Source organism: Chrysochloris asiatica, unplaced genomic scaffold (assembly GCF_000296735.1).
Source record: "Chrysochloris asiatica unplaced genomic scaffold, ChrAsi1.0 scaffold00223, whole genome shotgun sequence".
Taxonomy (NCBI): Eukaryota; Metazoa; Chordata; class Mammalia; order Afrosoricida; family Chrysochloridae; genus Chrysochloris; species Chrysochloris asiatica.
Window position 1 is genome coordinate 639652 of NW_006408741.1, and position 21800 is coordinate 661451.

General features: G+C 39.4%; 1 protein-coding gene across 1 annotated transcript; it reads right to left on the reverse strand.

Moving 5' to 3' along the window:
* Positions 1 to 311: 311 nt before the first annotated feature.
* On the reverse strand, positions 312 to 20963 carry SLC25A33 (solute carrier family 25 (pyrimidine nucleotide carrier), member 33). Its single transcript, XM_006873092.1, has 6 exons — positions 20790 to 20963; positions 11489 to 11566; positions 8149 to 8249; positions 5961 to 6027; positions 2101 to 2381; positions 312 to 802 (listed from the first exon to the last, which is right to left on the reverse strand). Exons 1-6 carry the CDS (start codon positions 20834 to 20836, stop codon positions 600 to 602), a joined length of 777 nt encoding a protein of 258 aa, XP_006873154.1. The 5' UTR covers positions 20837 to 20963; the 3' UTR covers positions 312 to 599.
* Between the last annotated feature and the right edge of the window lie 837 nt (positions 20964 to 21800).

Here is a 21800-nt window from a genome sequence, read left to right on the forward strand (position 1 = left end):
TGCTCATCTCAGGTACTACATCCAGTCTCATACTGTGCATTGTCCAATTCACAAACTGTATGATCAGCTAATAACTCTCTAGCACTGTTTAAAAAAAGAATCTGAAATATACAATGAAAAATAGCTTAGAAGTCTGTAGGGTTCACATAGTACCACCTAAGTTGACACTTCTTACTCATCCAGCGGTACAAGGTCTTAAAGTCAGATTAGAAAACGAGTCAGACTTTATAGTTTTTATCTGCATGTTGCCTGAAATACTGAAGTCCTTAGCTTTTACAGTACAATGATCATAAAAGAGAACACAAACCAAATTTATACTTAAATTAAATAGCATGATTTAATTTAGTTGCTGCTTAATCCTCAATTCTTTTAAGTTAAAAAACAAACAAACAAAAAAAGTTATAATTAACTCTTAACGTTAATGAATTAGAACCTTCCAGAAAGCATGAATCCAAAAGGAAATGTCCAACAGGTGATATGAGCCAGTTCTTTTATGGCCTTTCCTGTTTCAGTCTCAAACATTCTAAACATCAATGGGAAAAAAAAAATTCTCTAGAGTTTCTCAGTTTTATTCTTCTAGAGCACAATTTTCTGGTCTGTTACTGAACATGGTCTTCTAACAGGTACACAATTAACTCATAGGTAGACAGCACAATGGCAGTATTTGGTATCTGCCTGATAAGCTGCGCAAAAAGTCCTCTATAGAAGGCCAGGTAACCTTCTTCCCGGAACACCAGGCGTGCCGTCTGGATGAAAGACTTGTACTTGGTGCCCTCCTCACGTAGTCGTGTCCTTATGACTTCTGCAAAGAGAGAAACACACTTCTGATGCTACAAATATACTTTACTTCCAGGCAACAAGGGAAATCAGCAACCATACAGCTTTGTCACATAGTTTGTCAGTGCACAGCTATGTCCACTTGCCAGACAGTCACAAACACAGAGATATGACACAAAGTTCAGTTCTTTTTAGAACATTTTCTAACTCTAGGAATTGATCAGTTATGGATACCACTTACATATATGTACAAATGCAAAATTACGTAAGGAATTAAAAGTATAGTTTGAATGGGACTTAATTTAAAATAGTTTCTCCAAATTAAGGAGATTTGGTAACATAAAGGTTAAAGGCTTGGCTGTTTATTTGAAGGCTGATGGTTCGAACCTACTCAACAGCTCCACAGGAGGAAAGACCTGGCAACTTGCTCCCATAAAGATTATAGCCTAGAAAATCTTATGAAATTGACCAGACAGTCCCCATCAACAAGTAAGTAGGCACATACTGAGAAATTAAGCAAATACTATAATTTCACTGAAGGGGTAATTTGTAAGTATCTTCAACAAGATATTCTTTTCACTTTTCCCAATCTTTTTCCTATTAGAATCTGGCTCAGCTTCAAAGCCACCTCCGTTTCAGACCTTTGCGCCACAGCACACTGCTCACTTCTTCCTGCGTGTGGTATATGCCTCGGTGGGCACACACCTGTCTCTCAACCATATGATGCCCCTGGCCTGGTCTCTGTAAACCCTGTGGGGACCTGCTCAGTGCCAATGGGGCTTAAAGCTTGTCATGGGGGTCAAGGCCTGTTGGCTGAACTGACCATGACCATGTACATCTGTCAGAGTCAACCATGCATAGGTTCTTGAAAACAAAATGTGTTTTTCAAGACATAGTACACTAAGCTCTACTTTGTTAGTAAATAGACCAATAGCACATCAAGTTCTATAATTCCTTCAAAAATAAATTTACCCAAAGGAGTGTTCCCCAGCACTCCATTCAAAGAGTGAAAGATGAGAGGTTTTTTTTGTTTTTGTTTTTTTAAACTTGGTTTCCATGTCTCTTAAAACCAAGGAATTTTAGATGAAATCCTGATTTTTGGCTTCTTTCAAAACCTCAGCATCTCAAGCATCACAGGGACACATTTCTGCAGGGCAACAGTTTTGGACACAATCACCTGGAGTCAAGTTCCCACCACTCACAAAGGATGTGGGGGCCCCCAATGACCTGACCTGCAGGCCTCTGTGCCCCACCTGGGCTATAGAAGTTCAGAGATGCTGACAACAGACAGACACCTGACAGTTGTGGGACTGTGTAACGTACCATGCGGATAGGCAATACAGGAGGCACACCCCTTAGAAATAGCAGCAGCTGCCATAAGTCCAAAAAAATTTGTGGAATTTTTCTCAGTCCCATTTGTAGAAGAGGCGAATGGAGCTTCTTTCAGATACTTCTTTAAACTTTCATAAATAGCAAAACAGATGATCGTTTCTGAGATTCCAGCATATGAGGCTGTTAATCCCCTATAGAAGCCGCGGATACCTTCTGTCTGGTAAACATAGCGCGCACACTGGAGTGTATTCATCTGCTTGGAGCCTCTCACTCTGTACAAGAAGACCAATGACAGAGCCGTCAGAACAAGTGCAGTGAGCTGTGGCCCATGAATGTAAATACAAGGTCTATAGCAGGTGTGGAATCCTGGTGTGGCGCTGTAGGATAAGCACTAGACCACAAAGTCTATTGGAACTGCAAGATTGGTGCTAATCCTTGGAAATCCTATACGAGTCAGAACCAACTCAATGGCACTTAACAACACGACAACAACAGCAGGTGACCTGTGTCTTTCTGGCACTGTGGTCATGCTGACCCCACTGAGGCCAGGCCCATTAGCTGGACAGTGGCAGGCCCATAGGATGTTATATGCATCTGCATCGAGAGTCATGGAAAATAACCACAGCCTTTGACTTCATTTTGGAAAGACACTAGTACAGAGGAAATGTAACTGTGATACTCACAAATAATCAAAATAATCAGAATAGCTAAAAAGTAGTAAGTGAACTACTGTAAACATACTAGATTTAAATGATTATGAGTCAGAAGATATAGGAAAATACTCAGTATTAGTCAGTATTAAGATACAAGCAGAAAAGCAGGACAAAATTATACATGAAGAATGATCATAATTCTGACAGGAAAACACCTAAATTTTGACAGGGTGGTGAATATATTGGTACTCTAATTTCTCTAGTCTCTATATTTTGAGACTATTATTTCTTGACTTTATGATGTTGTTGTTGTTAAGTGCCTTCGAGTCGGTTCCGACCCATAGCGACCCTGTACAGGGTTTCTGAGGGTGTAAATCTTTATGGGAGCAGAACGCCTCATCTTTCTCCCGCGGAGCGGCTGGTAGTTTCGAACCGTTGACCTTAAGGTTCGCTGCCCGATTCGTAACCACTACCAGAGCTCCCTTTGACTTTATGATAGTTAGAAATATCAAGTAGATTATAAAATAACTAATAAAATGTGAAAATGGGTAGTTCCTATCTATAACTGCCTGCTGCCAAGCTGAATGCATAACTCTAGGGACGTCACCGTGTTTACATCATTCCCACGCTAAACAACCCTCCTGTGAAGGTAGAGCCCAAGGTGCCTTTCCCGCTTTAGTCTGCCTCTCTGAGTCTCCCTGACTCTCCAGAGGCCATTCTCCAAAGCCCAGCTGAGGTGACCTTTCTAACAGACCCACCCAGGTCATCCCCCTGCTTGGAATCCTCAGTGCAGGGTTCCACTTCCTCGGCACCGTTGACAGTTGTTGTTAAGTGCTGCTGAGTTGGTTCCAACTCTACTGACCATGTACAGGATAGTTTCCAAGGAGTGGCTGGTGGGTTTGAACCACCAATCTTTTAGTTAGTAGTCCAGTGCTTATCCTACAGCGCTACACCAGGACTGTTGACATTCAGGGCTAGATAATTCTCTGTTGTGAGGGCCAGCCTGTGTGTAGCAGGATGCATAGCAGTATTCCTGGTTTCATCTTATTAGATGCCAGTAGCATCCCTCTCCCCTCCTCCAATTTGTTATTAAGTGCCATCAAGTTGGTTCCGACTCACAGCAACTCAGCATAGGGTTTCCAAGAAGTAGCTGGTGAGTTTGAACCACTGACCTTATAATTCAAATCAACCTTGAGATGTGTAGCAAAACACCAAGACTCCACTCCTAAATTTGGATACCTCAAATTATCTGCAGACATTGCCAGATGTTTCCTGGGGATAAAATCCCTCCCTCCAATAAGAACCACTGCTCTAATGGCTTTTCACTACCTTCCAAGTAAAGTCCGAGCCTAGTCTCTGAACTCCATCCCAGGGCCTTTTAAGGATCTGATCTCTGCTTGTGTTTTCCAGTTTCTCCTTCTATAGTCCCCTCCTTTGCCAGCACATACACATGTATACAGTGTATGCAATCCAATCACACTACCCTTCTTTCAGTTCCCCAGAGTTACTCATTCGATCTTGCTTCATGAATGTTTCCATACAGTTCTTCTGCCTAAAATACCCTTCAGTGTCACCCCCTCCCCAGCTTTTTATTATTTTTTTTAAAACTTTTTCTAATGGGCATACCTTTTATTTTAAAATTGTTTTGAAAACTATTTTTCAAAGTATTTTATTTTTGTTGCAGTTGAGATTACATACAGCGGAGCACAGTTAAATCATTTCTACATGTATAATTTGGTGACACTGACTACATTCTCCAAGTTGTGCAACAATTCTCCCCCTCCTTTTCTGAGTTGTTCCTCCTCCCTATTAACAAATTCACTGCCTTATGCCTTATAAATCCCCCTCCCCCCATTTCCTATCTAATATTTTTAAACTCCAGAAATCTGGATTCTACAAGAATTTTAAGTTCTGTTCTGCATTTCTCCCACTGATAGGATTCTTCTATAGAATCTTTGATCAAAACGGTCAATAATGGTAGGTGGGCACCCCAAGTTTTTCAGGTCTCATGGCAATGGAGACAGTCCCACATTCAATTTCCTCTTCCTATTCTTGACTCTCCGTCTTCCTCTGTTGTTCCCAGCCAATAGACACCACAGAGACAATGTAGAATTGTTCTACCTTGGTTGGTGGCTTACAAAGCTTTCAAGACCCTAGGTACAACATAACGAACTAGTCGACAGTATAGATACACTAAACATGTTATTGGGCCAATTAACTGGTATGTATCATAAAACCTGATGTGGCACTGTGGGTTAATGCGCCAGACTGCAAAGCCATTTGAACTGCAAGGTTGGCGGTTCAAGCTCACCAGAAGCTCCTTGGAAACCCTATACAGGGTCGCTATGGGTTGGAATCGACTCGATGGCATTTGACAACAATACCATAAAACCAGTTGTTGTTATTGTCATTCGACTCACAGTGACCCTGTATAGGGATTTCAAGGAGCACCTGGTGGATCTGAACCACCGACCCTGTGGTTAACAGTTCAGTGCTTACCCTATAGCACTACACCACCACCTCCAAACCAAGGAACAAAATTCCATAAGCAACCACCTCTTTTCTTTTATGTCATTATTGTCAATATTCATATATTTACCATACAACGTTTACCAATTCAACTTTCTTCAGGTGCACAACTTACTGACAGTATCCTGACGATTCTTAAGATGGCAGCAGGGATGTGGCCATCTCAGGACACTTCCCTAACTCCCTTCCTATCTCCACTAGGCCTGGACTGTATCAGATAGCCCTCATGTTCCTGTAGCATCTTGGGTCCCTGATTACACCAGGCTATATTCATTTTCTTGACTGTAGACCACACTGAGCTGAAGTCCTGGAGACATGGAAGTCTTCTTCCCTCCTGGTTTCCTAGTGACCAGTGCATAAGAAGCATGTGACAAATACAGCTGAGGGACATGCTAGCAGTGCCCACTGGATGCAAGTGTTAAAATGCCCAGAGCATAGTCATTCCTAGGCAGAATCAGCAGCTGGCTCTTGTTTCCCCACTATAGTTGGTTGTGCTAATCTCAGAACAAAAGGACCTTCTACCTCTGCTCATATTTAGAAAAAACAAGAAGGGGGATGGCTGAGGACTGTGCTTGCCTCACTCCAAAGCTGCAACTGGGAGAAGAAGACAACTCCCACCAACAAGTTCTCCTACATCAAGGAAAGCAACAGAGAAAGTTAATAGCTTACTTCCGTTCTAGCTGCATCCTGGTTTTAACCATCCATATAGGGTTCATTAAAGAATTTGTGACAAAAGCTGGAAGAAAAAAAACACAGAATAAGTCATCACTAACCATGATCAGTGCTTACTAAAGTTGTATACATCACATGATAAACTAAGAAATCAGGATTTCAATGACTTAATTAAAATGAGTATTAGGAAGCAGTTACAACCTATACAGTAGGTGGAAGCTATACTTTCTAAAATGTAACACCTATTGATTCAAACTCACCAGCCGCTTCTTGGAAACCCTATACAGGGTTGCTCTGAGTCGGAACCGACTGGATAACACTTAACAGCAACTGGTATGTTGTACCCAAAAGAAATCTCTTTAGCTCTTTTGAGCCCCTGTCTCATCTTTCCGACCTCTAGGTGGTGCTGTTGGTATTTCTGTTCAAGAGACTTCTGGGGTAATAACTATGACAAGATCCTAAAACTCAATTTATGAACTTTAGGCCCAGAAATACTTTGTCGTGAAAAGATAAAAAGTTTACCCTTCATCTAACTAGGAGGAGAAGGAACTAAATCTCTATTTGCCTGAATCAAACCTAGAAACTGTAAGACTTGGTTAATCACTACAGACAATTGGAGTTTTAGGACTGTCCTGCTCACAGGCACCACTCTTTTGTTATTGTTAAAGTCAGTCTTCTTCTCCATCTTAACACCATCAACCATTTCAAACAAACAAGAAAAAGGAAGGCTGTGGTACTGATCTGACTGCCTGGATACACCAGGCCCTCCACAGTCCTGAGTAAGGAGACTGATTAGATACTAGGAAGATTTCATTTTGTTTGTTAGGTGCCATCTAGTTGGTTCCAACCTGTAGCGACCTATGCACAACAGAATGAAATACCGCTTGGTCCTGCTCCAGCCGCACAATTGCTGCTATACTTGAGCCCACTGCATTGGGAAGTTAGAGGCTTAAAAACTCCCTTCAGATCAGCTTATTTACCAAGGGTTCTTCTAAGTTATTTCTGTAAAAGTTACATACCCAATGGCCATTTTTCAGCTATAGCTAACTCACTACTAGCCCATGTTAAGTATAAATAAATAGTCTTGTTTTGAAGCTCTGTACTTCCGTCGTACAAAGTAGAAATGCCTGTCTTGTGTGAAGCAAATTTGTTTAATATTATTGTTTATGTAGAGTCAGACACTATTATCTATAAACATCCAGACTGGTTGCTGGTGCTTTTGTTTGGAATAACAAAGGCAGACAAAATAAGAGCACACCATACACGTTGGCAAAAGGCCTAGATTTTTCATGCAATGCCAATTTAAGTTCTCAAACATACCTTTATATTTAAACAGACACAAAAGGATATATAAAAAGATATATGAAGCTTTTACCCTAGAACTGTATACATGTAAAATTTTTTTTGCCAAGAACTTCCTGGAGACAAAAATGAAATGACTCCACCAAAAGACAACAGAAGCTACCTGATCCGTCGCTGACCCTACTGAAAAAGATCAACCACAGCCCCATTACGTAGTCCAGGTGTGAAGGCCAGAAATACCAGCTGCGCACAGGATTAAGTTGAACACTGTGACTTTAGGAAATCACTTAATGGGGAAATAGAATGAAAATCATATATACATATATGTATATATTGTTGTTGTTAAGTGCCGTCCAGTTGATTCCGACCCATAGTGACCCTGTATAAAGTTTCCAAGGAGCAGCTGGTGAGCTTGAACCACTGACCTTGCAGTTCAAACGACTTTGCAATCTGACGCATTAGCCCACAGCGCCACACCAGGACTCTCTATATATCAAACACAAGTGTTTGTGGACAGCTTGTAACCTGGCTGCAATTGTTTTGACCACCAAAGCTTTTTATTCTCCCTAAAACTGTAAATTTTTTGCATGCAACTTGTTAGTGTTACGTTTTTGTTTTTTTTTTGTATTCCCTTAAAAAAAACCCATAACACTATAAAGTTGCATGCAAAAAATTTACAGTTTTAGGGAGAATAAAAATCTTCGGTGGTCAAAACAATTGCAGCCAGGTTACAAGCTGTCCACAAACACTTATATTTGATCAGTTCAAATAATTTCAGGTGTAAAAGAACCAGGGAACTAATTTTTAATTCCTAGAAAAAGCTGTTTGGCACAACACATGCTTTAAGGAAAGTGAAAAACTCTTATCCCCTAGGGTAACGTACCTGCAGAGCCAGCCGAGAAAATATGTACAATGTTGCTATTAGGCACGAAAATGCCATTAAACTGCTCTTTGGCTTTGGAGTAACATGCAAAGTACACAGCCCTGATAGAACAAAGAAAGCACACTGTAAATAAATTGTTACAACACCATATAACACACATATATACACACACACACATACATGTATACATACATTCATATATAGTCTCCTCCACTACACCTGGAAAATGTGGGAAACTAATATGGGAAAGAAGTTAATATGTAACCCAAATCTTCTCCTAGTATCTTTTTAAAACCCAAGACTGTTACACACTCTTTCAGGAAGTCATTGCCACTCTAGAAATTAATTAGTGTTAACAAAGATATCCAAAATAATTGGGAAAAATTACGTTTTAAAACATACACACAAAGTCCCTTTCCATCATTCATTCTGAATTACCATTTATTTAATCTTTTATGCACCAACATATTATAACTTAAAAAATGTGTCACATTTAAAAAATATACCATATTTGTTCTGTCTTACACTAAAATGAAGGAGCTCTGGTAGCGTAGTGGTTACCCACTCGGGCTGCTAACCTCAAGGTCAGCAGTTCAAAACTACCAGTCGTTCCATGGGAGAAAGATAAGGCTTTCTGCTCCCGTAAAGATTTACAGCCTCAGAAATCCTGTGCAGGGTCACTATGAGTCGGAACCGACTCCATGGTACTTAACGGACACACTAAAATGAGCACATCATATATAACATGAGCTCTTTTGATGACTCACAACCTGTTTTCATAAAGAGCTTCTGTTTGCCCCTCTAATGAATATGTTCCCCAAAACCTGTAGGGTGACCACTGTAATTAGTGTTGGAGTTCACCTCCCCACTCCATATTCTTTTCTTTTTGTCTGCTTTTCCCCAAAATCCCCTCTGCTGGGCTGAGAGTAGGGGCTGGTTGGGATTGTCTATGCTGGCCAATGGATCAAGGAAACATATTTTTCAACTCAGGATCTTGACCACTTATTGTTTTGTGCTAAAATCTTCTTCCTTTTCCCCCCACTGTTCTCAAGTATTACAATATTAGCATTGTCAAACACACACATGTAGATAAGGCACTTATTTTATTTACCACATACATGGAATGTTTACCCTTTACCAATAATGCTACACCCCATATTATCTCCCAGACTAATACTGTCTATTTTTAAATAGACTGTGCACAAATGCTAAATTCTAAAGAACAAAAGGATTTGATATGAAATTTGCATTTTATAACATTGTCAGGTGATTCGTATACACATGGGGGCATTCCTGATGTGGAGAAATTCTAGAAGCTTTGGTTTTCACTTTAAGTAAAGCTACATTCTCGTTACCATTAGGCTTAATTCTCTTTAAAGTGTATTTGACTATTACATGGAGCAGGCACACAGGTGGGTATATACGCATATATGTACCTGTGATGGTGGTTATGTGCCATGGAGTTGGTTCTGACTCACTGCAACCCTGTATGGGGTTTCTGAGACTGTAAATCTTTACAGGAGCATAAAGTCTCACCTTTCTCCAACAGAGCACCTGGTAGATTTGAACTGCTGACCTCGCGGTGAGAAGTCCAACTTGTAACTCACTATGCTCCCCAAGAGCTCATTCTGTATGTGTGTGTATGTATAAATAAGCCACCCAGTCCCACAGTTCCTCTCTCAGGAGGTGATATCTAGTACCAGTTTCTTATCTACCTTTCCAGAGATAGTCTACATACACAGTCACTTGCTCTCACACATTTGCCTCTGTATCAACATTGTCTTGTAGAACTTTCTGAGTAGGCAGAAATGCTCTCTATGTGATTCAATACAACAGACATTAGGATGAGCAACTGAAATTTAACTAGTGAGACTGAGGAACTGAATTTTTTATTTGAATTGAAATGTAATAACAGTCCCACATGGGCAGTGGCTTCTGTGTCACAGTACAGTTCTACGAGACCAAGTTAATAATTATCCACACTTCGGCTGTAAAATTTATTTTAATTATCTTTTAGAAAAGACAAATACATCATTTTTCAGCATAACCTCCTTGCTTTTCAATATACTTTGTCCATCTATTGACAGCTTTCGTATTTCCTTGTTAAAAAAAAAAAATGTTTTAGGCTGAGCTGAAATCTATAAATGCACCGCTGTCTTCACTTCATCTGAGGTCAATCTTCATGCTCGAAGGGCTTCCAGGGGACCAAACAGGTGAAAGTCTGATGGACCAAGATCAAGAGTATAGGGAAGATGCTTAATACCTCAAAACAAAGTTTCTGCAGAGTGTTAACAGTGTGGGCAGAGGTCTGTGGACCCAACACCCTTGGAGAGCAGTTCTGTGCGCTTAATTCTACATTTAGGCTTCAGCTCTTCAGTGAGCATCTCATTGTAAGGAGCACTGCTGAATGTTGAACCCTTTTCCTGACAGTGTTCTAGTACTGGCCTTTGAGAGTCCCAGAAAACTGTTAAGCACCAATCTTTCAGCTGATGGCCGACTTCCGAACGTTTTCTTAGTCAGCGACTGAGGTTGTTTCTATTCTATACTTTGCTGTTTACTCTCAAGCTCATACTGATAAATCCATGTCTTGTCACCAGTAACAATTTTTAAATAGACACTTTTGCCTTCCTTTGAGTCCTGGTCCTCATTTTACTTGCAACTGTCCAAACGCTTCCGTTAATGCTCTTCCGTGAGCTGTTTCAGTGCTTACTCCTGCCTAATTTTTCAAAACCCAAGTCTGCTGTGGATGATTTCACAGGCAGGGCCATGGCTGATTAGCAAATGATTTACCACATAACCCACCATCACTGTCATTCTGCTATTCAACGGAATCATTTCTCGAAAATACTCAATGTTATCATTAGTCCTGGATGTGGATGGTTTTTTTAATATAATCAGACTGTGGGTAATTTCTGACTCACCCTTGTAAACATTCTATCCAGCTTTGAAGAGAATTAAAACTGGTAACAAAAATGAGCATGTTTTATATCTGGAGAAACCTAGGAGTCTTTACAATTCCTTTCGTTCAATGCTTCAATGTGCCTATGAATCATCAGGGGAGCACATTTTGAGGAACAAAGCTTAGATTACAAGTGGTGACAGCAAGTTAATTTTGTATTTAAGAACAAAATAACCACAATCTCTATCACACACACCAGTACAACACACACACACACACACACACACAGACATTACTGATCATTTCTAGATGTTGGATGTGGATGCATTTAGGCAAATCTAACAGAGAAAAGAAACTAACTGCTTATAGCAGTATCATCCTTAACAGAACTTGGCATTTTATAGAATGCGAAGTAAGCTGGCTGAAGAATATAATGCTTACCTTGATGGTGCAACTCCAACCAAAATTGGACCCAATGCTCTAAAAAGTGACTTTGGTCCCTCCTTCTCCAAGATTGACCTGAATAATAAGAAAAGATGTATCAGTCTAATCCCTTAGGCAAAGCCTGTGTAAACTGAAGAGTCACCTTTTACATTAGCACCTTCATAGAATAAAATGTATATGAGATCCCAGACATTTGGTCTGTTTGTAATACAGTGAAACCCATGAGAGCTGGAACTTCCAAGACAATCTTTTGCTTTTTCAGGTCTCAAAGGTTTCCCTCCTTTGACAGGGTATAATAGTTCTTACTAGTTTACTCCTCTCTCATTAATGCAAAAAATTGATGCTTTCCTTCTCTGACAGGTTGCTACTTTATGTGGGTCTTGGCTTCTGGTTTTACACGTCAAAACATAAAACAGAGGCTGTAATACTGCTTCCATTAATACAGTGAAAAAAGTACTCCAGAAGTTATCAGTTAGACATGCTTTCTAGAGCCTTTCCCCTGATTCACACCGCAGCACCGTTTTCAGGGTTTGGACCACACACTAACATCCAATTAAAGAAGCATGAACTTTTCTGGCAGAGGGTCTGATACAAAGACTCACCCACCCACTACTATCAAGTTGATTCCAACTCATACCAACACTATATAGAACAGGGCAGAATAGAAATGCTCCTTCCTCAGATAACTATGAACTTTTCGTGTGTTAGATTCCCTGAATGCACAAATGAATTTTACATCTTAGTTTATTTTCTCATTTCTGGAGGTTTATCAAATATTCAATTCCTTGAAATAAAGAATATATATATTTATAAAGCTTTCCTAAAAATGGCAGCTTGACATATACATAATGGAATATTATGTAATGCTGAAGAATAGCAAAGAATCAGTAAAACCTCTTCACAACATGGATGAACCTGGAGTACATTATGCTGAATGAAATTAGTCAATCACAAAAGGACAAATAGTGCATGAGATCACTCAACTGTTGTAAAAAGTTAAGAAAATATTTTCTTGCTAAGTGAAACTTTCTATAATGGTTATAGGATGGTTGCAGAACAGGGGAGGAGAGAAAAATAATAAAGTGAATAGAGGTAAACACTGTTAACTAATGGTATATGAAGTGGACTGCAATCATTGTAATCACACGAAATGTCTAATTTCTTGAGTGTGGGATTGATGATATATTCTGTAAACCTTCTGTATTATAATAGAAAGTTTTTAAACACTATATGGCAGTCTGGCAATTAGTCAAGAAGAAATGAAAGGTAACTAGATTGAAAAGTAAAGCTGTCTCTTTTTGCAGACAACCTAATCTAACATATAAAAAACACTAAGGAATCTACTAAAGAATCAATAAATGAGTTCAGCAAGGTTGTGAGATCTAAGAGGTATATATAAACACCAACTGTACTTCTAGTGCGCTATGAAGAGTTCATATAGTTACGATGGCAATGCTCCCCGTATTGATGCACAGACTAAAACAATCAATCAAAATCTAAGTTGCCTGTTTTGTAGAAATTAACAAGCTGATACTAAAATTCACATGAAAATGTGAGGAACTCAGAATAACCAGAAAATTTTTAAAAGAATGAAGTTGAGCACTTGCATGTCCCATTTCATAATTCACTACAAAGCCACAGAATTCAAAACAGTGTGGTACTGACAGAAGGACAGGCACAGAGATTAATGACATGGTATTTAAAGTCCAGCAATAAATTCTCACATCTATGGTCAACTGATTACTGACAAGGGTGCCAAGACAATGTAATGGGGATATAACTGTCTTTTCAACCACTGGTGCTGGGACAACTGGATAACTACATTCAAGTTGGACCTTTACCTTATACATCACATTTTTGTGCATCATGTACAAAAATTAAGTCAAAATGGCTCACAGATCTAAATGTAAAATCTAAAGCTATGAAACTGTTAGAAGAAAACATAGGAGCAAATCATCATGGTTTGGGGGTTAGACAATGGTTTTTCAGACATGCCACTAAAAGCAAAATTGACAACATTTTAAAAAGATATTCGGGACTTTATCAAAATTAAAAAGTTCTGTGCTTAAAAGAATACCACCAAAAAAGTGAAGCGACAACCCACAGAAAGAGAGGGAATATATTCTTGTTATTTTATTTCAAAAAAATTCTTTTAAAAAAGCTTACTATGATAAACTTGACCTACACTTAATGGATGTAGTAGCTCAAATTACCAACTGAGCAGGAAGGAGTTTTCACATCAAGGATCAAACCTATCCCCTCTGTACATAGGGTTGATAGGGAATGTAGACACTGACTACCTAAAATGGGGGGTAGGAGGAGAGCTATAAAGGCACAAAGTGACTAGCTTACAAGTTTTCAAGAGAGAGTTTAGTTTAAGAGTGTGCGGGGTAAGGCAGAATGCCCACTGAATAATTTTCATTTTGTCTAGACAGGTCTGATGAAAGGAAATGGAGGTAAGATTCTTATGATTCAATGGTAAGTAATTGTTATCATGACTAATTGCGATCGTCACAACTGTAAAGGTAGAAGTTTTATAACATAAGGGGGGAAGTAGTTAATCTTACAGTCTAGGAACAAAGGAGCCTAAGACGGAGAAGAGCATGAGTGGAATGTAGGACCCTACCCAGAGAAGCAGCGACACCAGAGATGGAGGCACAGATTGTGACATGGAGAGATAGAGCAGGTGAGGACTCTGGACTCACGGAAAGGGAAAAGCTGTGTGTTGGAGACCAGGAGGCATGCTTGCCAAATGTACCCTTTTGTTGTTTAAAGGATTATATATTCCTGAGTGTTTTTGTGTACATAAAAAAAAAACAAACAAACAGAGGGAATATAAGCAAATACTGTTGAATGATGATGCAAGGAGGGGATTGTAATCATTGCAGTGAAACGAAATATGATAGGATGAGTGTAAAAACGATGTTCTCCCATGTAAACTATCACTCAATTCACAATAAAAGCTTTTACACACACACATACACACAAAAAAGCTTACTTATAGGCCATCTAAGAGTCCTGGTGTGGAGCTGTGGGTTAATGTGCTGGACTGCAAAGTTGCTTTGAACTGCAAGGTCAGTGGTTCAAGCTTACCAGTCACTCCTTGGAAACCCTATATAGGGTTGCAACTGACTCAATGGTACTTAAAAACAAAACCAACATAGGGCATCTAAATACTAAATTCATTGTTTTAGCCCACAAGATCATAGGAGACAACGGTTAGCTGGGATAAACGAACACAGATGTTTATCTTGTTGTTAAGTGCTGTAGAGTTGGTTCCAACTCATAGCAACCTTGTATAGGGTTTCTGAAGAGCAGGTGGAGAGCTTGAACTGCTGACCTTGCAGTTCAAACTGACCTTGCAATCCAGTGCATTCACCTGCAGCGTCACACTAGGATTTCAAACACTTAATAGAACAAGCCAAAATGAAGCCCATGGAATTTTCAGTGAATTTTCACAGTGGTACAAAAATAAGCCATTTGGCATTTCAGACACATGTGAGAATGTATTGCTATCTACTTTAGATACTTTTGCTATCTTTCTCAAATTAGTATTATATTTGTAAAAGCTGAATTCCTAGAATAAAACTTTCTCTCAAATCATATCATTGAACCTTATGTTTCGTTGTTGTTAAGTGCCATTGAGTCATTTCTGACTCATAACAACCCTGTATAGGGTTTCCAAGGAGCAGCTGGTGAATTTGAACCACCAACCTTGAAGTTTAAACAGACTATGAGCTGCAGTGCTTATCCTACAGTACTACACCAGGACTTCACAGTATGTAAGTAATAAAGATTTTCAAATGCCAAGCACATCCAAAATAATATGTTTAAAAGTTCAGATATTGGTGGTCACCATTAATGTATGCTATGCAGCCCAGAGCCACTTAAACACAATGAGGACAATCTCTGGCTCCAGGAAGTACACCTCTGCTTATCCATAATGTAGGAGGGAACTCATGTCCTCAAGTGACTCCAGCCTTTTAAGAACTGTAGAGAGACTGTCCGCATAGTTATGTGTATTAACAGTGGGCAAGGAGTCAAGTCTCTGTTACATAACCCAAACTTCTAACCTAGCTAGATGTTTACAAAACGTTCCTGGAACAATCAAGTTCCTACTATAAATGGCACACTTCAGCTTCAAAATAAAGCATGTAAAGGGCTAGATACATTTTCCCACAGTCATGCAAACCTTCATTTAGGGAAGCAACGCAGAAAGGACTACAGTCTTGCTTGAAGCACTTCATTCTCCTCACTTGTCTTAGGACATAATATGCATGTCAGACACAAGGTCCAAGACAAATAGCTCATCTGAACATGTCGGTTTTTAAAAGACAGAGATGGGCTCTTAGATCAACACTACTTCTCAGATCAAATTTTCAACTACCCACTGGCATTCGTATGCTTCAACCCACTGATGGTTAGTATATAACTCTAGAAATCTTTGATCAACTAGTTAAAAAAAATTAAAATTAAAAAAGGTACTTGAAAAATATACAAAAATAAGGTATGTGAGCAGTTTAAAGACTACGCATCCTGATGAAACACAAACCTCCAATGGAAGTTAGGTTTAAAAAAACACATACCTGAAATAAACTGGTATATCATTACCAAATCTGGTGTCAACGTGGATTAGGTGTTGGGCTGCTAAACTCCAGTTTGGTGGTTCAAACTCACCAGCTACTGCTGTTCCTTGGGAGAAAACTCAGGCTGTCTGCTCCTATAAACTTTCAGTCTTGGAAGCCCTATAAAGGGTTTCTAGGGTCAGAATCGATTTGGTGGCAGTAGGATTAGTAAATTTACTAGTAACAGCACGAATGTGTTAAAATCTTGCCTTTTTTTCTTTTTAAAGTCACTCCATTCAAAATATAAGGCATTGGCTCTCCAAAAGAGAATTTTTCTAATTGGTTAAGCTAAAATGAGACACCAAAAATACCCAATTCACATTTTGAAGACTAAAACTACCAATAAACAAATTACGTTTTCTGCTAAGTCTTTTAAAGCAATAATTGCTGAAATAGTACAATTATACTAATCAGCTTAGCTTTAAACAAATGACCATCTTCTTTATATGAGTCTTTGATAAAATCAATGCCTTTTAAACATAAACAGACCACCAAGATGACGTCTGTAGTAGAGAAAGGATACGGATCCGTGTCCTTGTCTTCTAATTCACTAGATAAAGACCCCTCCCAGCAGCAGACCATCTTCCCTGCCCTTAGGTTCTTGTTATGTGTCTTTGATTCTGATTCATGAAGACCCTATAGCACAGAGTAGAACTGCTCCACAGGCTTTCCTAAGCTGTAATCTTTATGGGAGCAAATAGCCAGGTCTTTTCTCATTTAAGGGATGACCAATAGAAAAAATAGAAAGCTAATGCAATAGTGCAGGTGAGGGAGGATGGCAGATTCAACTGGGGGGTAGTAGTAGGAAGAGCTTTACGTAAGTCATCCTCAAAGGCAATCCGTCTTATGTTAGCAAATTGCCTTAACAAGTACTGAGTAACACACTGCTTTTAGCACTGACAGGAAAAGACAGATGTCTTCCCTGAAGAGAGAGCTTGTTCTTCATAAGAGAGCGCTGCTGTATTGTATTTTCTTTTATCCCTTGGCCATCAATAAACTGAGTTATACATTTTATATTTAAAAACCACAGAAAATATACATTATAATGATATCAGCTAGTATTTATTATTAACAAGGTGGGAGGTGTATGTGGGTGTACGTGTGCGAAGCCTTTCTTAAGCATGATCTTACTAATATGTGAAAATCCATTGATTTAAAAGGTATTGAGTGACTATTACAAGACAGATAACATTCTAGGTGCTTAGGGATACCTCAGTAATCAAAACAAACTAGTCCCAACTTCCAATGAAGCTCTGAGAACTTCCAACCTAGTAGAGGGGAGTAGAGAAAAATACACAATACAGGTAAGTAAACTATATGAGACAGAGGTAAGTGCTGAGGATAAAAATAAAGCAAGCACAAGGGGTGAGAAGTAGAGAGAGGTTCAGTTTTTAAAAAACAAACAGTTGCTCCATGGTCTTTCTGCAAAGGGGACAACTGGGAGTTAGCCACATAGATGATGTACAAAGGGTCTGAGGCAGAAAATGTTCCCAGCCTTTGAAAAGAACAACCAGAAGCCCTCGAGCAAGGGAAACAGTAGTAGGAGATGAAGTAGTAGGAGACATAACGGGAGGGCATGGCAGTTGTGTAGAACCTGGCTTTTACTCAAAGGGAGATGGTAATCTCTAGAGGGATGTGGACTGAGGATTGCCTGCCTGCTCTGTTGAGACAAAGCTGAGGATGGAGAGGGCAACAAGGTCTGAAGCCAGGCCAGTCAGGGAACTAATGTGATAATACATGTGAGCGAGATGGTGGCTTCGAGCAGGATAGTAGTGGAGAGCACGGTTAAAAGGGGCCAGATTCTGCATATATTTTGAAGGTAGAGTTGTTGAGATTTGCCGTAGGGTCTGAGAGAAAACAAGAGCCAAGATAGCTCTGAGGTTTTGGAGCTACATAACTAGAAGGGTGGTGTTGCCTTTATTTGAAACAGGGAAAGCCCTAGAATTTGTAGGTTTGGAGGAGTTCTGTTTTGCAGACGTTACACTTTGTTGTTGTTGTTAGGTGCCATCGAGTCAATACCGACTCATAGCAACCTTATGCACAGCAGAGCGAAACACTGCACAATCCTGAGCCAACCTCACTACTGTTGCCACGCTTGAGCCCATTGATGCTGCCACTTGGCCAATTCATCTTGTTGGGGGTCTTCCTCTTTTTCTCTGACCCTCCACCTTACCAAACATGATATCCTTCTCCAGTGACTGCTCCCTCCTGACAATATATCCAAAGTATGAGAGATGAAGTTTGGCTACCTTGGCCTCTAAGGAGCACTCTGGCTGCACTTCTTCCGAAACAGACCTATTGGTTCTTTTGGCAGCCCATGGCACCTTCAATATTCTCCTCCTTTGGATGTCCATTAAACATCCCAGCTGTTGTTAAATGCCATCAAATCTGTTTCGACTCATGAGTAATCCTCAAGAGTGTGTCTGAGGGGTGGCAGGTATGTTTGAGCTGACAATCATGAAGTTAACAATCCAGTGCGCTTATTCCCCAGCACCACACCAGGTAGAAGGAGTACGCTCTTAGGAGCAACTACTTCTCCATTTGAAAGAAGCAGAGTTTAACCTACTTTCAGCTGCTTCAAATCTTAGAAATGGGCAAATGTAAAAAATGGCTTTGGATACATCATCTAACCTTTCATTTATGAAATAAGGACAACAGCATGCGTGAGTGCTAAGACTTTTTTGTGGGGGGAAAAAAAATCAATAAAATCCTATTACATAAATGAAAAACAAAACAAAACAAAAAACATTGCTATCAAGTCATTTCTGACCATAGTGACCCTGTAAGACAGAGTAGGGTTTCCAAGGCTGTACATTTTTATGGAAGAAGACCACCACATCTTTCTCCTGTGGAACAGCTGGCACCTCAAAGTTGAGGTTTCAGTTAGCAGCTGAGCACTTAACCACTGTACCACCAAAGCTCTTACCTTACATAAAAGTCATCTTTTTTTCACTTGAAAGATAATAAACAGCAGCTGAAATGGGCTAGAGAATCTTAAATATATACGCAAAGATATTTGCTGGTGATAGAAACAAAGAGATACTGGGTATGTAGAACATGGACCCTAAAAAACATGAAATATAGAAGCGTTCCTATTTACCTTACAGGTTTGCTCCAGTTGACACCCACAACTTTTGAGTAATGGTTTCCCAGTTACAGTAAAATACAAATTCATTAGTCATGAGTTATTGGCAAGCACGTAAAAGGAAGTTCATTTTAGAAGTTAGTTGGCAAATAACCTGTCACTATTTCATTAAGTCCAAAGCACTTTATAGTTCTTAGGAGAAAAGTGCCACAGGAGGCACTGCCAATGCCTAAATGTGTCAAAAGCAAACCAACATGTGGGGGATTCTTACAGCCTATCTTTTTGAGGACCTGGGTTTTTAGCTCTCCTTTCTGAGATCCGAGGGTGCCTCCCCATTTTTGTGTTTCTATTTTTTCTATGTTTATCCCTAACTTTCTGCCTTTTGTGTCTCCAATCCCTGTTTCAATGTTAAATTTGGACAACTCAGTGTCTTAAGAGTCTTGGATAGCAGTTCCCCTCTCCTTCCTTCTCTGAGTTTCAGATTTCCTCACCTAGGACCTTGTTTTAGCAGCTGGGGGTCTATTGTCCTGTCTTTGTGCAACATGCTTAGATACACTCACACATTCATTTGGCATGGAACCCTGAGAGATACAGAGGTAGGTTTTACAAACAAAACGTACCTAAAAATAAATTCCAATTCATTCTACCTTATTTGAAATGTGACTGAACTCTGGCCAAAGTACTGTGGTTATTCAAACAGAGCATTTCCATTTTACTGCATTTTTGGCCAATAGTTCCCCACTAAACATGTATAGGGATAAAGGGGGCATTATGTCTTTGCTGAACATAAAAGCAGTCAAAATAGTCTTTCTTTTTTTTTGTAAAACCCACAGGCTATTAAATATTAGCTGAGGTGTGCTGGGAATCTTTAAAATATATTATCTGAAATGGAAAGTTTCAAAGATCTGAATTATCCTGTTCAGTTAAATTCAACTAATATTTATCAATGATCACTTGGAAAGGATCAAGCCTTAAGTTTTTTAAAAAGTCAGATTTTAAGTACACATCTGAATTCCTGAGTTTTTGATTTATGCAGAGTGATAAGCCAAATCCAATTTATGAATATTGAAGCCAAATTATAAATGTGTAAGCTATTTTAAATGCAGTGCAAACAATAAAATGGCCAGGTAGCTAAAGTATGAAACAACAACTATATTCTACCTTTACTATAAATTTATTTCCAAGCAAAAAAGTAAAATATAAAAACATTTCCACAAGACTTCTCTCAAAATATTCACAATGCTTCTTACGTGATGAAAATTTCTTTGAAGTTTTACTGTAGTAGAATAAGATTATCTTCTTACTAAGAAGGACAACTGATGCAATAATTTCACTGAGGACTTCCTGTCTGCTCTGTTAGGTTTACTTTAACTGTCTGGATGATGATCACATGTACAACATGACCCCCGTTTGCTAAGGGAGAAAGGTCAGAGTTCAATGGTATTGGTAAAGAAACCTAATTCTTAAGTTTGGATACACTCTGCAAACAGAGGGACTCATCGGATGTGCTTAACAAACATTTTGTATGGGACATGGGGGTGGGGTATGAGGAGCGATGACAAAGAGCTCTGGAAGGGACTGAACTTACTTCAGAACCTGTAGGAGTCCAGGTGTAACAGATGTTGGTCTCACCATTCCAGCTCCACTAATGGTCCCCAGATGAACCTGAGGATAATAGACTGTCCCAAGAGCAAGTCTTGAAGATTGCAGCCTTGTCTTAATGACTTCTAGTGGACAAGTAAAGATAGCACCAACTGTGCCCCCACACCTGGAAGAAAAATCATAGCAGAATCAGAAAAGTACAGTATTCTCTATGAAAATGAAATGTGAATGTCTCTACTTCTATAAATTATATGTTTATTTAATAAAAATTAGCGCATAAGCCCCCAAAACAAACCCACTGGCATCAAGTGAATTCCGACAAATAGCGGCACTATATAGGGTTTCTGAGGCTGTAAATCTTTATGGGAGCAGAAAGGCTCATCTACCTCCCATGAAGCAGCTGGTGGGTTTGAACTGCCATGTGATTACGGGTGCAATGCTTACCCTACAGCACCAGCAGGACTCCTCAAATCAGAACCTACAGGTATGCAAAATAAAAGCTGAAATCTCACCAACAAAAGAGCGAACTACCATTTGTAACAGCTGCATACTACCATTCTGTATTAAATGTACTGCTGGGCCTTTGCCCACTGCTGAACACTCATGTCATTTTTGGTGCTATAGGATAAGCACTGGACTGCTAATCACAAAGTCTGTAGTTCAAACCCATCAGTTGCTCCTTGAAAACCCTATACAGGGTTGTTAGGAGTCAGAATCCACCCAATGGCACTTAGTAATAACAACCGTACTGCAGGAAATATTCTAGAAAATACATCTTTGCACAAACTAAAAATAGTTATTCAATTAATGCTATTTTGAAATTCAATGTTTAAGAAAACAAATTTTCATTAAAATCTGATTAATTTGGACTCCACTGAAAATAAAGCTAAAACTTACTTTTAATGATTAAGTTCTTGGGCTCCCCTTAGTCAAAAGTAATCCATTCATCCTTTGTCCTTTGCGCTGCCATTACGGACACAGTTCCCTTGATGGCACT